General features: G+C 35.4%; 2 protein-coding genes and 2 long non-coding RNA genes across 6 annotated transcripts; 2 read left to right on the plus strand and 2 right to left on the minus strand.

The window, feature by feature from the left end:
• Positions 1-7: 7 nt before the first annotated feature.
• On the plus strand, positions 8-12,677 carry Hydr2 (abhydrolase domain-containing protein 2). Of its 2 annotated transcripts, none has more exons than XM_076533144.1 (7): positions 8-45; positions 7,398-7,570; positions 8,400-8,567; positions 9,165-9,351; positions 9,439-9,637; positions 9,748-9,898; positions 10,004-12,677. In XM_076533144.1, exons 1-7 carry the CDS (start codon positions 23-25, stop codon positions 10,171-10,173), a joined length of 1,071 nt encoding a protein of 356 aa, XP_076389259.1. In that variant the 5' UTR covers positions 8-22; the 3' UTR covers positions 10,174-12,677. The 2 variants fall into 2 exon arrangements, with proteins under 2 accessions (XP_076389259.1, XP_012143010.1); XM_012287620.2 differs by lacking the exon at positions 8-45 and adding an exon at positions 727-1,251.
• On the minus strand, positions 3,750-7,398 carry LOC143264705 (uncharacterized). Its single transcript, XR_013038634.1, has 2 exons — positions 6,042-7,398; positions 3,750-5,923 (listed from the first exon to the last, which is right to left on the minus strand). It is a non-coding gene; the product is annotated as an uncharacterized LOC143264705 (long non-coding RNA).
• LOC143264706 (uncharacterized) lies at positions 11,906-17,205 on the minus strand. 2 transcript variants are annotated; one of them, XR_013038636.1, is made up of 3 exons: positions 16,937-17,205; positions 16,593-16,724; positions 11,906-16,493 (listed from the first exon to the last, which is right to left on the minus strand). It is a non-coding gene; the product is annotated as an uncharacterized LOC143264706 (long non-coding RNA). The 2 variants fall into 2 exon arrangements; XR_013038635.1 differs by having other exon boundaries at positions 11,906-16,724.
• On the plus strand, positions 13,389-16,389 carry LOC105662762 (adenosine deaminase). Its single transcript, XM_076533137.1, has 4 exons — positions 13,389-13,975; positions 14,616-15,207; positions 15,282-15,602; positions 15,785-16,389. The coding sequence occupies exons 1-4, from the start codon at positions 13,771-13,773 to the stop codon at positions 16,170-16,172; spliced, it is 1,506 nt and encodes a 501-aa protein (XP_076389252.1). The 5' UTR covers positions 13,389-13,770; the 3' UTR covers positions 16,173-16,389.
• Positions 17,206-17,288: the final 83 nt, after the last annotated feature.

The following is a 17,288-nucleotide window of genomic DNA, read 5'->3' on the forward strand; positions in this document are numbered from 1 at the left end:
CGACGTATCAAGTATTCTCGTGATGTGGTCGTGTGAAATTAAAAGGTCAGTGACACATAAGACACGATATTTCGTGATTTTCTTCGCGAAGTGTCTAGAGCCTTGAGAAACGTTCACTTATGTTTCGACTCTAAAACGCGTGTCTTAAAAATCCGGAAGTATTTCTTAATTAAAGACAACAATTATTTGTACTTCAAAATAAAGTTTAACCAAACAACTCTAAAATTGTTTATTGATATCTTAAAATCAATAGCGTTGTACATTACACTATACATATATACAACATAAAAAATAAATTTGTTTAAAATGTGATCTAAACACTTTAACAAACTTATTAGCATTAATTTGTATATACAATTATATAAAAGTGAAACAAGTGTGTATATATCGAGATATTGGGGTTAGATTAGGTCAAGCTAAAGTAGAATGGAGTTAGGTTAGGCCAGCAAAAGGTGTGGGCGGAGTAACGTAGCGCGGTTAGATCACAGTTGGGTTAGGTCATGATCGAGTTAGGCCGTGGTTAGGGTAATAATACATGTTATTGACAGGTGAAAGAAGAGGTGGAAGATGGACATATAGCTCGTATATGCATCACCCTAAAATGGTTAGCGGATTCTGAATACCAGTAAGTGCAAACTGGCCCCACAACCGCGACTGCATTTCATGGCCTGCATTCGAACGGTGTCTCTCACCGAGTTGCATTTATACTCCGAACAGAATTGTCGAAGTTTCATTTCTACTCGGTGTGTCTGTTAGCTGCATTCGTGCTTTAATTCGTATCAAAGTTTCGAGCGGCACGGACAGATGGAGGTTCTGCGAACTTAACTATTGATAGGCACGCGCAAATCGACCGTCAAGAAGTACCGGTAAAACAAACGCGAGATAGTCGCATACAGTCATTGCCGCGAGTATCACGTTCTTGAACATCAGTGGATTTAAGAAGCGTACCTCCTCGAGCGTGTACACGTTGCTTCGTGCGTGTGGTTCAACGTGAACGAACAGTCGGACTTTCTTTCTCAAGCGTCGATACAACATATTGGCGTAGAACATAACGAAAATAGAATTTTTGTGACATAACACATAGCAACAGGGAAAAATGTCCACGGCACTGTTGGCCGTGTTCGCCGTGATCCTATGCATCCTGTTCAGGATATTAAACGTAAACAGTTCACCACAGAAGCCATTGATAATTTGTCAGGATCAGTCGTTTCTCACGACGATTCTTAAAATCGCACCTGTTATCGCAGAACCGTAAGTTTTCATCGCTTTTGTTATATCATAAAACATTCTGTGCATTTTAACTGTATAACAGTGCTTTCTGTTCTATGGTGTCCAGAGAAACCAGAAAAAAGTGAGGTTAGGTTCAATCCAGGACGCCGGGATATTTTTCATATATAGATATGTCCCCCTTTGTAGCAACCAGATGTGGCAGATACTGTTCGCAGCTCATTAATTCGTACAAATTTATAGCGTTTACGATGACATAAAACTTGAGAACGTCGTGAAACGTTTTATCTGATCGATAGTATCGAAAATTCGCGAAGGGTGTCAGAAATAATCGAAAGGTAAAAGGCGTTGTTGTTAATGAACGATTAGCTCGGGTGTGATCTAGTTTTCACTAATAGACAATGACCCTATCAGTCTTTCAAATCGTGTCACGAGAAACGTATCGCAAACGATCGAGTATTGATGTACTTTATCGCATAGTTCGCGATAATTTCATTTTGGAAATTCTGGAATTCAATAGGTTTCAAACATATTTATGATTAAACACACGCTCTTAGAATTCATATCATTTAAGCGTCTACTTTGTACATCGCTCGAAGTAGAGAAGACATTTGCAACATTGCACTTTCTATTATAAATAAGAATAACAGAAAACAGTTCTACATTTCCTCGCTAAAATATTCAAGAACGCGATAGCATGAGCTGAATCGTGAACGCTATAAATTTTAAATCGAATTTCAATACACAGGTGATATAAACTTATCTTCAATCTTTGTAGTTTGGGTTCTTAGTAACAGGTGTTTGCAAAAAAATTCGGCGAATTGTCACCACATTTCGAGTAAGATTTAAGGAATTATTTAATCAATAGATTACACTGTAGATAATCTATTTCAGTACTTTCGGAAGCAATACGTTTTAAAAATAGACATATGGGGTGGTTTCTAATTAGCTACATGCTACGTAAGTATTACGTTAATCGCGAGTTTAAAATTACGTTCAGATTCTTGTGGAAGTTTCGTGAACGATCGTTTCCCATGTCCCAAATGTATTCGCATTCTAATTAGACGTTCGAAACGTGCAAAAATAAACTTGCTAATTTACATCTTTTTTGTTATTATTTTTTAAGTTCTGAGACAATCGTTTAAAGATGATCAAAACCTCGGTTAAATTTATTTTTTAACTCATGCGTGATAATTCTTAAAGATCGGTAACGATCTTTGAAAGACTTATAAAGTGAGATAATTATTACATCGGATGGAAATGAATGTTTGAACATATGTAATCGGAAGAATTATACGATTAATGTAACCGGTAGCATTGTACTTCCATTTTGAGTATTGCATAATTAGTTTGGTTCTGATCTTGGCTATGACCTCATTGTAACAAACGCTTCAGTATGCCTGCATCACAGTTATCGGTAGATTGTGACTAATACGACGTTATCTTCCAACGTGGCAGAAATTTATCTCGAAGATAATTGATGAATCACTTCGCTTGTTATTATATTTTTCATATGCAAAATTCCGAGGACACGAATAATTTAAACAAGAACTATTACGTAAATAATTTAAAAATATTCATGCATACATTTCTGTATTCCTGATAAAGATTTTTTAGCATCTTCTGATACAAGATGATATTGAAGCAGCTTGTCAGATGATAAAACCGAATGCAACTTGCATATAACAAAAAAGATTGTTCACCATGTTGAAGCTTCAACAAAATTTTAAGACCGTGAAATTTCAAATTGTTTAGACTTTGTTTAAGAAATTTGATTTTGTGACTTAGAAATTTTTTTGAGCACCGAAACTTTGAAACTTAAGAAAGTTAACTCCGAGACTGAAATATCGAAACTTCTGTACTTAAGAGTTTCGAAATTTCCGGATCTTGCATACACTTGATCGATGCACCCTTTCAAACGTATGCGTCACGATAGACCCACGTATCGTCGTTCGAGTATTAAATGATAAGTTTACGCAAGGATGATATCTCGATTTCACGTCGATGTTTGTCATTGCGAAAAATGGGGATTTCATTTTTTACACGGAAGTAAAAGCGAAAGCAACGATATTGCTAGGAAACACGATCACGCGATTGAGTGCAGGAAGTCTTTTCCATGGAGATACACTGACTGAATAGCTAGGCTATTGCTTGGTATCGATTCGCCTGGCATTAACAGTGGCTTGAGAAGTATTTGTACTCAATCGACAAAATGACTAATTTACGATATAAGACGTATATACTTTCAGAGAAACAAATGTCTTAATAATTATTTATAATACAAAGCCATTCGTTTTTCTGTTCCTCGAATGAACACACGATTCTTCGAATAATCGTATTTCTTCAAGAGCTGTGAAATAAGGATTCTAAAGCCGTTTAATGAAATGTATACATTCCATCTTTGAATACGTAAAACAACACGTCGAAGTGGCACATCAAGCCTCGCTAATCATTAATCATGTCTCTTTTTCTTCCTTTTGAGGTCGTACGAGCAAATAATTTGATTAAAAGTACACTGTAGATTGGTAATTATCTCTTTTATTCGTGCAATAACTCATTTATTTACATTCGGATTGCCCAAAAAGATGTGCAAAGTTTAAGATATTTTGGGTGCTGGAAATTTTCAAATTTTCTTAAGATTTATTCCCAACACTCAGAAATTGAAACTGCAAATTTCTACAGTTCTAAAATTCCAAATCACAAAAATTGAAGGATTCAAAAATCTTCTCAAGTAATATTGTATGAGGTCGATGCATTGATCATATGCAACACCTTTTACACGTGGAAGCATTCTTATGTATAATTCAGCCTTCATTCTTATCTTCATTTATCAGAAATGCTTCCCTCTTTGTTTCGTCTCTAAATATAGCAAGATTAATGCTTACCTTCTCACGAATTACTCTTTCTTTTTAATTAACTACTCCATTTTCTTCTTCCTTATTAATAATTCATCGCTTTACTCACTTTCATCGTACCAAGCAAACTTTAGTTTGCTTTTCCTTGATCGACTGTTTGCTTACATTCAAAATAACTCTATCGTTATTACCAGTATGTAGTACTTTTCACGTTTTACGATAGTGAACAATGTTATCGTTCCATTTTAATTTCCTGCTTCGTGAACCACGTTATCGTAATACGGCGCAAGAGGAATAAGTTTAATATTTCCGTTTTGATCGATTATACTTTGTCCATGACTTTGTACGCTCGCAGGTTGTATAAACATCTAAGAAATGTAGCCATTGTATGTTTGCAATAACATAACTCTTCTGCTCCTACGACAACCATCGCTCAAAATCGTAAATAATTGATCAACAATGCAAAGCGTTTCTATTTTAAAACGAGGATGTTTGCGATGGAAATTTTCACACGAACATCGCAAAAAAATTACTTCGTGTAAACACAATTTTATCAATAAATTTATCTTATCTATATTCAAATGAGATTACTATAGAAATGCATGGATTTTGCGAGCGAAAGGGGCAAAGAAAACTGTCACACGATTATAACAGTAATTATAAACTGAATAGAAGCAAAAGAAATTTTTTCCTTCACCGAGATCTCGCTCTTCAATTAAGCTTTAATCACCACTCTCGTTACGCGTGCAATGTTTCTCTGTATCGTCAGTTTCTCTCTTACGATTATCGTAACCTCTTTACGAATAAATACACTTTTAAGATTTCTTTGAAAAGTCTTATTGTATGATAGAAAAATAGAAAAATATTGTTAAACTCTCAGATTTGACAATTATGAGAAACATTTCCTTTGGTTTTCCTTGTGAAATGACGCAAAGGGAATCTCACTTGGTATACTATCGGTCGTTGAGAATGATAATATTACGTGTCAGAGATTATGCGTGGTAACTCGAGTATTACAACGCATGGTAATAGAATGCGTTGTAACATAACGCATGATAGTGTGGCACGTGGGTGCATAATGTAGTAATACTCTTCAAAGTTTCAAAACCTCAGTCTCAAAGCTTAAACATTTTTTAAATTGAGAGTCTTGATGGTCTCAAAGCTTAAACATTTTTTAAATTGATAGTCTTGATGGTCTCAAAGCTTAACAATTTTTTAAATTGAAAATCTTGGTGGTCTCAGAGCTTAACAATTTTTTAAATTGAAAGTCTTGATGGTCTCAAAGCTTAACAATTTTGTAAATTGAGAGTCTTGATGGTTTCAAAGCTTAAACATTTTGTAAATTGAGAGTCTTGATGGTCTCAAAGCTTAAACATTTTTTAAATTGAAAGTCTTGATGGTCTCAAAGCCTCAACATTTTTTGAATTGCAAGTCTTGATGGTCTCTAAGCTTAACAATTTTTTAAATTGAAAATCTTGATGGTCTTAGAGCTTAACAATTTTTTAAATTGAAAGTCATGATGGTCTCAAAGCTTAGCAATTTTTTAAATTGAAAGTCTTGATGGTCCCAAAGCTTAACAATTTTTTAAATTGAAAATCTTGATGGTTTCAAAGCTTAACAATTTTTTAAATTGAAAGTCTTGATGGTCTCAGAGCTTAACAATTTTTTAAATTGAAAATCTTGATGGTCTCAAAGTGTATCTACTCTAAATTCTCGATCCTCAGGTTCTAGATGTCCCAAAAAATAACCTTTCTCTACATCCTCAGGAAAATGAAACACACGAGTTTACGTGAATGAGTTTCACTTCGAGTGATTTCACGGTCGTCGACGATGTAAGTTACCTGTAAAAAGAATTTGCATTATATGCAGATGTGAAAGTAATTTCTCAAAATTATAGTTAGCAAAAGGTTGCTAAAAAGAATTTTAAATGTAGCATGTACTATACGTGAGTCATCAAACCTAATTCGACCCTGAACAGAGTATTCTCTGTGATCTTCAGGATCAAGGTTACGTTTTGATTCATCAGTCGCCTATTCGCTGTGTGCACAGTGGCAATTTAGCACATTGAGTAAAGCGGAGAAAAAGGCTTTTATTAGGCGTAGAATTATGTTCCATAATTTACGGATACCGTAAAGTAACGGACAAACAAAAATACGACACGAAGAATTTAGGACGATAGCTACTTTCGTGCAATCGAATATTATAATGACACTTTTTGACCCACTTTTCACGTTTTACCCTGAAACCTTTAATTTCATGCTTAGCGTGTTTACACGACCCGAGCTGTAACAAGTTCAAGGGTATCGGAATATTTCTGTCGCTTTAAAATGCAGGAGGAAATAGTCTCTTGCGTGATGGAGAGCTTTTCAATCTTTATTTAAACAAATACATAGAATGGAACATATGCGTCATAGATCGAAGTCGATAACTTATCAACATACGAGACGACTCATGTTTTTATAAACATGATAAAATTTTGAACAGATTCATGGAAAAATTTAGAGATAGCTAAAAGTTGAATAAACCTGAATTTGTAGCAGCAAGTGCACTTCGTATTTTTTCCTGGTAACCTGATTTGTGCTCCAACTCGTAAAACTTGAAAATAAAGCGGTATTCATAGCAAAAAAGTGGAAGACCCAATGGGTTACATGTTCAGGTAGAAACTATGGGGTTTTATACTTGGTTTCCTTCAACAAGAAAGTAAATACGCAATTCTTTCTAAAGATTCCTCGTCTTCTTTTAACTTGACCTCCCGTAACACGGTTTATTCGACACTTCGAGGAATATTTCTTTTTCGGAGGTGAACATTTAATAAATCTCTTCATGGAAACAGTCAAAACGTTTCGCAGAAATTTTACGAGGTTCTCAAGAAATTTAATGTCCCTTCTTTTCGAGTGCTCCAGTGATCCACTGAAAGTCCTCAATTATCCGTTTCCCGTTAAACTTCATTTAGTGTGCGGCTATTTAAGGGGCAAAAATCGAGAAGTTAGAAGAAAGAGGCACACTTTCACGTTGCGTACCGTACTAGTTCTCAGACTAGTTCAGTTGAAGAAACAAAATTATGGTTACTTTGAAATTTTACTACTTTGCGTTGCGATAATAATACGAGCTTAAAAATAATTTACGACTCTGGTTTCTCTGGATATAGGTTACCTGGTACCCCTTTCTTGAACGAATACACAGAATTGATGTATGGTACTTTTAATTTTATGGAAGTTTTATGTACACCTGTCTCGTCACAATGAAATCATAAAAGCTTGGAAAGCACCGTCTTAGAGTTATAGAGCTCGTTTGTACCATGTTTCTATGTTGCAGGTATAAGCCAACAAGGCTATGGGGTTTCAGTGGCCACGTACAAACTATCGTTCACAGTATTATTGGGCGCGTCCGTTGCCCTTGGCCAATTGGGGAACGAGTGTACATCACACTTCAGGATGAAACCACTCTCACCTACGATCTTTATCAACCGTTGACCAACGATTACGAAGGTCTGTTCTCCATCTGCACTCATGAAAACTAATTACAAATCCCATAACTCGAGATATATAATTTTTTCTACTATTTAATCATGTTTGTTTCATCCTAAAAAATTATTATTGGATTAATCAGGTGAGATATCTGTTACTTAATTGTACCAGAAGAAAATATAAAAAAACGTAGTACAACAAAAGAATTAATTAACGCGCTTTGATAAAACGATATCTATTCTGATATAATCTTTGATATAGACTAACGCCGTAGATAAGCGCCGCTATAATTACTACAGTCAGTAGAAAAGCGTGATAACAAAGATACATTGTAGAACAATTGATGAATTTTTATTAAGCGTATGTTAGCAAAAGGTTTTCAATTATATCGTACTGTCTCATAAATATTTCAAATGAGTTAGACTTGTGCGTTGTACCGAATCAATTTCAATGAATAACTTACTCGCTACTATACACATAGATTATCATTAAAAGAACGTTGTAGTTCATTGGCGTAGCTGCTGAGGCCCTGGTTCTCTCAAAACAAAGATTAGTTTATCACGAAAGACATTGAACATGGATAGGTTATACTAGATAACTCATACTGGCAATTTAGAAATACATTTCTAGACGAACTTGCAGACATAAGTAATAATCTTGCACAAGTTCTCAAAGATTCGAAGTCTCGACATTTATCACATGTTTTTACTTCCAAGTTAAAAAATTGTAAACTATCTTCAAAGAAGACGTAAATTCTTGTATAACATCGATTTACTTTAACGCGTTTTAAAGATGCTATTCAACTGCGTTGAACATCAGGATATTTTTTACCGCTTTCGTTTCACTGCAGATGATGTCACGATCGCTATTTGTCCCGGGATCTGCAACAGTTCCGAAAGTGTTTACATAAGAACCTTCGTACACTTTGTGCAATGCCATGGATATCGATGTGCAGTTCTCAATCATGTCGGCGTTCTGTCCAGTGTAAAGGTCACTGCGCCACGAATTTTTACATATGGTACGTGCCAACTCATGTTCTGTCTGCAGAATATACTTTCGTAATCCTGGAAATTGTTGAAACCGATAATTTGATCATTGAGTTACAGTTCACGCTTCTTCGTGGAGTTTACGACTATCGAGCATAAACGATGTCCTTTAATTCCCTCTAATTGCACTATACTTACGTAAATAAATACATGCGATTAGTAGAAAAAATTAAAGGTTATTAGTACACTTCTAACTGCTAATTAAACACGTTCACAATCAACATAATTGTACACTTTAAGTGTTTATCGCGCTAAATTTAGATTTTGCAACCTATAAACTTTGAGACTTAAGATTTTTTATATGAAAAGAACACGTAACTAAACAATAGACATAAGTCTTGATGTACTCAAATTTAAGAGTTTCTGTATGTATGGAAAGAGGAAGATAATACAACTTGACCTGGATTTTAATGACTTCTAAAAGGACATCGCTTACGCACGATAGTCTTGAATAATATTAACTTCAAGAGTCTAGGTCATGACACTCTCAAGGATCTCGTGTTGCCGTTTAACCGGCGAGGCGTTAATTGAATTTGTGATTGAATCTTGGCTGGGCCTAAACTTTACAGGACACACCGACGATTACCACACGATGATACAGAGTTTGGTGGAAAAGCATCCGAGTACAAAAATTATTTGCGTTGGGTTTAGCTTGGGCGGTAACCTCGTGACTAAGTATTTAGGAGAACGAGGATCGAATAAATTATCCAACATTATCGGCGGTATATCTATCTGCCAAGGATATAATGCCCTTGAGTGAGTAAAAGTTATTTTAGTGATATATAACATCGCTACTAATAGATGGTTCATTAACTGCTTCCGTTTTGATTATTATTTTTATAGAGGTACAAAGTTCCTGCTCAACTGGCAAAACTTCAGACGCTTCTATCTCTACATTATGTCGGAATCGGTGAAGAATATTATCTTGAAGCACAAGAACATATTGCTGTCGGATGACGTTAAACAGAAGTACGCTCTAAACGAACGGGATATTATTTCCGCTGCTACGTTACCAGAACTTGATGAAGCTTATACGCGAAAGGTGTGTAATAATAATACACTGTATTCAAAAATTTACACAAGCTTACTCACTGTAACTCGTGAGTTACATAAGTTCTCTTCAAATAACTCCTCTAATTTTTAATGTCACAGGTACACAACTTCAGATCCGTGAAGGAAATGTACAAATGGAGTAGCTGCCTTTTCTATCTAGACAACATTACTACACCCATGGTATTTATCAACGCGTTGGACGACCCTATTGTACCTGAAATGTTGTTAGAGCCCATCAGGGAACATGCCAGTAGGTATAAATATTCTTTCGAATACCACATCGTGGATTCCAGAAGAATTTTCATAAAAGATAAAGTATTATCAGTTCTAAAATTTGTATGTGATTTTGTTTCAGAAAACCACCCTAATACCGTGTACATAGAACTGGCACACGGTGGACATTTAGGATTCTACGAAGGTGGTCTTCTCTACCCAAATCCCATAACATGGTTGGACCGTACATTGGTATCCCTTGTGGGATCACTGACGTTAGCGCATGCAGATAAATCACTGAAAGCCTCTTAACCTGATTTCATTTCATCGTCACAATTATTTCATAAGTAAACTGTTCCGCCGTTAATCGGTGTAGGTCACATTTAAGATCTTGTTAAGAGATCTTGATCAAGAACTAGTAACTGACTACACGTTAACTGTGAAATCCTAACGCATACCGTCGCAGTATTCGCGAGACGGTGTGTATTGTAATCTTGGATTTAAGTTCAGGGAAACAGATAAAAGCTATCTCGACGAAATTCATGGTTTTGACGAATTAACCGGAGAGAATCTAAGAACTTCTTTAAAAATGATGGTAGCACAACTAAAATCTTGACGATGATTTATTTTTCTTCGATGTCCTGATCTTTGACGCTTCTTACTCAGGGATCTTTGATAGGGCGATTTGATAAGAGAACGTTACTGAAATCCTACAATGAAACGTAGAAATCGTACAAAAGATAGCAAAAAAAGAATTGGACGACATTATCGTCATATGAAATGTTCGATCGAAATAAAAGATAGAAATCCCTGCTCCCATTTTTACAGACTGAAAAATTAACAGTTTTTTTATAAAAATAGCTGACTTTTAGCGATGAGACTTATTGAATTAATTAAATGCCATATTTCTACTGCTATTAATAGTACAAAACGATTTCATAAACAAAAGAAAGTTATAATTGCAACAGTTTTTATATTATTTAATTAAATTTTCATGGCTGTATTTCCATAATTATTTTTTCTTCTTTCAAAACTATCTTCTGAAACATCTTGTGCTATTAATAGTAACGAAAATTCTGAATTACAAATCAAATGCAATTAACAGATGTTGCAAAAGTATGAAATGATGTGAAAGCAATTCATACACAAAAAGTTTGACTGAATGATTAAAAGCGGGAAACATAGTATTCGTTCTCTCCAGAAAAGTTGCGTTTGCATATCCTGTGTTCAATGATATAGGACAAGTATTGATGCATATTTAATTTATTATTTGTATAGAACATTAACATCAACTTCGTTAACATGGAAAGCATATATAAAGAGTATATTTTTTCTACGATTATATTACTTAGCGTTCACAAGCTGTTTGCAATTTTTCATCTTTTTTTTTCAAACGAATTTCATGTGTGTATATTTCCATGTTAACAAAGTTTATAAACAAATTTTGCATCGATGAATGCATTTAATGTTGAATTGCAATTAATAATTCATTACTTTTCGAATTGTCTCCAGCGATACCACTATGAGTTATTTTTGGAAATGGTTCATATCGGTGATGGGCAGATCGAATGCCCATTAAAGAATTCACGAGCATCTATGTGCACGGTCGGAGATTCCAAATTTTCAAATTTGAGAAGTTGAAGATTCTGTAACTTGAAAATTTGAGGATTTGGAAATGTTAAGGCTTTAACATCCTTGATGTCCGCCACTTTCGTGCATCATCTACCATAAATTTATACGATAAATATGTTTAAAACTTGGTATCTTAAAAAATCAAAAGATTTTTACTTTTAATTTTCGTGACAAAAGTAAAACGGAAACAAAAAGTTGTGGTCCAATTAAAATATCATTCGAGCAATTAACTCATTAAGTGGTTAGCATACAGTTGATGTGACTTAATTATAACGATAAGATAAATCATCGAATTAATTACGAGTACTTTGAAACGATTTGACGTAATTTAGCTTTCTACGAATAGTATTCGTGATCGCGTACGAATATCCCCATAAAAATGCGTATAAGACAATAATATCGCAAATAAACATTTCTTTTTTTGCAACGAAACAGTTACTTAACATCATTAATATTAGTTATCGAATTTAAGTTATTTATTCGTAGCGTAAATTCTACATAGGTGCAACTGATAGCTGTTAGGTTTCCGATAACGATCGGTTCGTTATCACCAGCATATTTTCAGACTGTCGTATATTTAGCATTGTATATAAAGTTACAAAAATTTATATGTGTGGTAACTTACGGATATTTATATAATGTACAATGTAAGAGAATTAAACGAATGGTTGCTAACACAACGGGTCAAATTTACTACACGCGCACATTACATAGAGTTTCGTGAATTTAGACAAATTTTCCTACTGTTTAAGTTGATATGTTAGCTCGAGCGGCAGAAAGTATTGTTCATTTCTTTTCTATCGACTTATAAGCTGATTTCATGTATTCGAATGGTAAAATGAATGAAAGTATAGAGAGTCTATACTTAAGCGTACCGCAAAATGTGGCTAAATGTATGTTTGTGTAAACATGAGGTGCTTATAGCAGAAAGTGCCTTAGATTCAGTTCTGCTATCACAATTAGTCAACAATTAAACACCTGTCTGAAAGATCGCAATAGTTGTGACATTATTTTTTCATTAATTGTACGCAATGTAATTGGATAGATTAGAAATAGATTGTTGTTGTAAGCGTCTTTTGTATTCTATCCGAAGAAGCATTTGTTACTTCCAACTGATTATACTTTGTAACAAATAAGTTATCTGCACTGAAAATAAATCTTCTCAATGGATGGGTACATATCTATACCATTATCTTTTTGATTAGATTAACACTCTTTAGCAATTGTAAAATTTTTACTGAACCCATACTGCCTTCCGATAATGAAAGGAACCACTAGTTTGCGTAAGGCGGCAATATAGCGAGGATTTACTGTATTGGCCTCAAAATACAATAAATAAAACATTGACTTGCGGAATCTTTATTTTTTTTCAATTTTTTATATTTCTGAAGTTTGATATATTGTATAGACATTTTCATAAAACCAGCCATTAAACGTTAAAAATGTTTAAACTCGATTGACCGTATTTTCGGTTATTGACGTGGACGAAGTCAATAACACCACGCAGGCCAAGGATATCCAACATGCGAGGAACATGTGGTGCCGAATACAAACAGAACAAAAATAGTAGAACCTTTTTAATCGTATTGTCGGTTAAAAGACACAAGACTTTCTTAAAATTTACGGAAAAGATTTTCGACTTAAAAAAATCTGAATCGTTTACAAAAATAAACATTATTTTTCACAATGAAATATCTTCGTATCTTTCGAGGAGGAAGACAATGTGTTCTTTCTTTTGAATTGATCCAAAACAATTGATTAACAATTGGTTGAAAATAATTGGATGAACAAAGGATAGAATAAACAATTGACTGAATACTTGATAAAATTTTGATGAGTTAAGTGATAGATTAGATAAGGACGGATTAATTAGGTACAGTACCTAACCTAACCATTAAAAAGACTGTCTCTGGACAATTGTTAACAATTTCAACTTCTGTTTGCAACTAACTGAATCTCGTATTTCGATCGATTCATTTTGAACTAACGCTTCTAGTTCTTCGAAATGACGTACCCACGTGCTCAGTACGAATTCGGAGTAACGACCAGGAAGAAAAAAACAAAATCACATACACGCTCGAAGCTATAGCAGCGTTGAGACGCTGTCGGGTGAAGAAATTATCAGTCTTATACATATTACCACCACATCGAAGATATCACGATAGGCTTAGCAGAGACGATCAGTAGAGTGCAAACACTCGAAGTGACTGGATCGGATAAACGTGTTCTAGTCTGTGCAAACGTTAACTACAAACTGCATTCTCTAAGTCATTCATTATGAAGAAATTCATTTTCTTGTTGATAGCGTCGCTCGTTTTAGCGACCACAAACTCGCTACCTTCAAGAAATTACACGGCTCTTCGGCAGGAGCTGCTAGACTACGAACAACGGTTGATGATAGGGTCCCATTTGAAATTAAACGATGTTGAAGAAGTGGCTAACAAGATAATAATGAAAGCGAAGAGGCAGGAGTTGGATGTTGGTTCGTTTTATTCTTGAAACGCTCTGTTTAGATTTGTTGCGATGCAATGACGAAGATAAGTGGAAAACCAGTTTGATACGTAACACGTGCTGTTCAATTTACCATTGCATTGCGTTGTAAATAGACAGGGATTCGAGTATTCGATCAATCAAACAGTTTCCACTTTTTCAAAAAAATGTATATCAGGCGAACTTGATTATACTTGACACTAATTTTTTATAAGATTCATTGAAAGCCTCGATATCCATTTAATCGAGCGAGAGAAAGTGTTGATATCCAAAGCGGTATCAATGCTGTTTACTGAACCGAACAAGAAATCTTTCTAACCCAATAGATTCAGATTTGAATAGTTCCAAATAGTTCAATATTTTCATGTTAAATTCCCGATTAGGAACTTTTACTCCCACTTTAAACCTAAGCTAATATCACAGGCTTGAAAACAAAGAAGCTGCAGAAAAAGTGTGTGGCATTGGCTCTTTGCAACTTCCTGCTCTGCCATGACGCACACAAATACTAAGATTTCAAGGACCTCCAAAGTTCTATTAATACCTCAATAGTGATTTAGTGTTGCCTCTAGAACCATACGCTTAATTTTTTTACATCCCGCTTCATATTCCTTTTTCCTAACAAATTCTTGCAGACTTCAAAAATCCGTATCTTTACACCCCCGGACGAAACTTCCTCTTGGCGAAGAACGACATCCAGCAATCGAAGGTCTTCAAATTGCTTCGAATGTTGCCAAAAGGTGCGGCACTGCACGCTCACGACACAGCAATCGGCAGCTTCGATTATCTTTATCACAACATCACTTTCCGTGACAATCTGTACATCTGTGGCAATGGCACTCAAATGCGATTGCAATTCTTCCGGAAACCGGACCAGACATGTAACTGGGAACTTCTGAAGAAGGTGCGGGAGGATCCGTCTCGCGAAGCGATTATCAACGAGTCGATCATGAGCAGATTGTGGATGAGCTCCACCGATCCTATGAAGGACTACTCAGATGTGAATAAAGCTTGGATCAAGTTTATGGACATTTTCCGATTCATTCACCCTGTATTAACATATAGACCTGTCTTCGAAGATTACTTCCTCGACGCTTTGAAACACTTGCACAAAGACAATGTAATGTACCTGGAGTTGAGATCTACTTTCCCAACACTCTACGAATTAGACGGCAGAAAATACAAACCTGAAGACTTAGCTGGTATCTATCGCAATCTTACAGAAAGGCTAGTATTCTCGCTGATTTGTTAACTTCGATACATAAGGAATAATAAAATGAAGAGGTTTATTCTGTGCTTAGATTCAAGAAAGAACACCCAGACTTTTTCGGAGTGAAAGTGATTTACGCTCCTAACCGATCCGGCGATCTAAAGACTGCGGAAGGGTATATCAAAATCATGAAACGGTTGCGAAAATTATATCCCGATTTCGTGATTGGGTTTGATCTAGTCGGCCAGGAAGATAAAGGCCACACGCTTCAGTATTTCGCAGATGTGATAAAGAGCACTGATCCAGATGTCAGGTTCTTCTTCCATGCAGGAGAAACGAACTGGTTAGGTGCTTCGACTGATGAGAATCTTGTCGATGCTATTTTATTAAACACTCAACGTATCGGTCATGGGTGAGTACGATTAATATTGCATCGCTAATGTCTACATCTCGTTCGTTCTATTATTAATCCGTTATGGAGATGAGACAAGTCTTGTTCAACAATTTTAACTACTATGTAGTCGAACAGTTACGTAGATGTACATTAGTGGCTTCCAAAATTTTGAGGATGTAGATGTTTTGATTTTAATACAGATACGCGTTGGTATCTCATCCCTTCCTGTTGAAGATGGTCAAGGAATTGAACATCGCCGTAGAAGTAAATCCCATTTCGAATCAGATTCTGAAATTAGTAGACGACTTGAGAAACCACCCCGCTAAGATTCTGTTTGCCGAAGGATATCCAGTAGTGATTTCGAACGACGATCCTGGCTTTTGGGGTGCGGAGGGACTCAGCCACGACTTCTATGAAGCTTTCATGGCACTCATGTCCGCCCATGCCGACCTCAGAGCTCTCAAACAATTGGCTATGAATTCTATCGACTACAGTAGCATGAACGAAGACGAAAAGAAAAGGGCTTTCGCTATGTGGCAGCAGAAATGGGATTCATCTATGGAAGCTGTCGCCAGTAACGAAATCTAAGACCATAAACGTTTACACTGATCAAGAATTTGAATATTGACTGCAGAATGCTCATGACTTTATTGGTATAAAGTTTTCCATGATACGCGAATGTGCTATAATTAAATCGTGAATATTTATGCATTTATAATGCGTATGAAAGTAAAAAAATCCTTCGACTATGTAAAAAATATAACGCATTCGCAAGATGTGTAAAATAAAATAAGTTTTAAAAATATGCATGTGACATTTTGAAACTTACAAACATCCAAAGATACAACTGCGCGACGCATCAATGGTTTATAATTACATATCTCTTCGCACGTAGTACATTCATATCCTCTACAAGAAAAGCATTACTTAATGACTGGTGATAATGAATTGATAATAAAACCGGTCTCTGGTATAATTTCATTCATTCAAGGATACAACGCGATTTACCTGCGTGTCTCATACGCACGATTTAAATTCATTTAAAATCTCATTTCTTCCGCTCGGGCGACTGTATAATTAAGTCGTCGCTTGACGACCTCCTATTGAAAGCCGTACAGCACAGAACGTTTTGTTGTCTGCCTAAAAAAGGGAAAAATGAAATAATGAATAGAATTACCGCTTAATGACAGCCTGTGAACATGCGTGGAAATTAAACGACCATAAAAGGGTGTGATACGCAAGCATTTGATTTGTCTGACTAAAGAAGAATTCTATTATCTTCAAACGCTTTGAAAATTCGATTGTCAGCGGCATCTAACGATAATTTATTGAATTATGAGTTAGAAACTGACCTTCTGCGATAATACAATCAAAGCTGAGCTTTTCTCCGTGTTCTTCTTTTAACACATTTTGTAATTATTATTTAATGGAGTTTATAGATACAGTTCTGTCAGGCTCAAGAATGAGACATGTCTCGATGGAGTTCTTCATCTTTAACAATGTGGCGGGCTTCTTGAAATTTTGAAAGATACGTTCTCCTCGAGTTTCCTTAATATCTTCGTTCGTCGAAGATATAAATCTGTTGCAAATATCCTAATGACATAGAGATATAGAAACCTTGTTGTGCTTAGTAGTAAGTTCACTAGTAGAACTTAGATAAAATCGTGCTCGCGAGGAGAATTCTTTAAAAAGACCGCCGACTGC

Source organism: Megachile rotundata, chromosome 6 (assembly GCF_050947335.1).
Source record: "Megachile rotundata isolate GNS110a chromosome 6, iyMegRotu1, whole genome shotgun sequence".
NCBI lineage: Eukaryota > Metazoa > Arthropoda > Insecta > Hymenoptera > Megachilidae > Megachile > Megachile rotundata.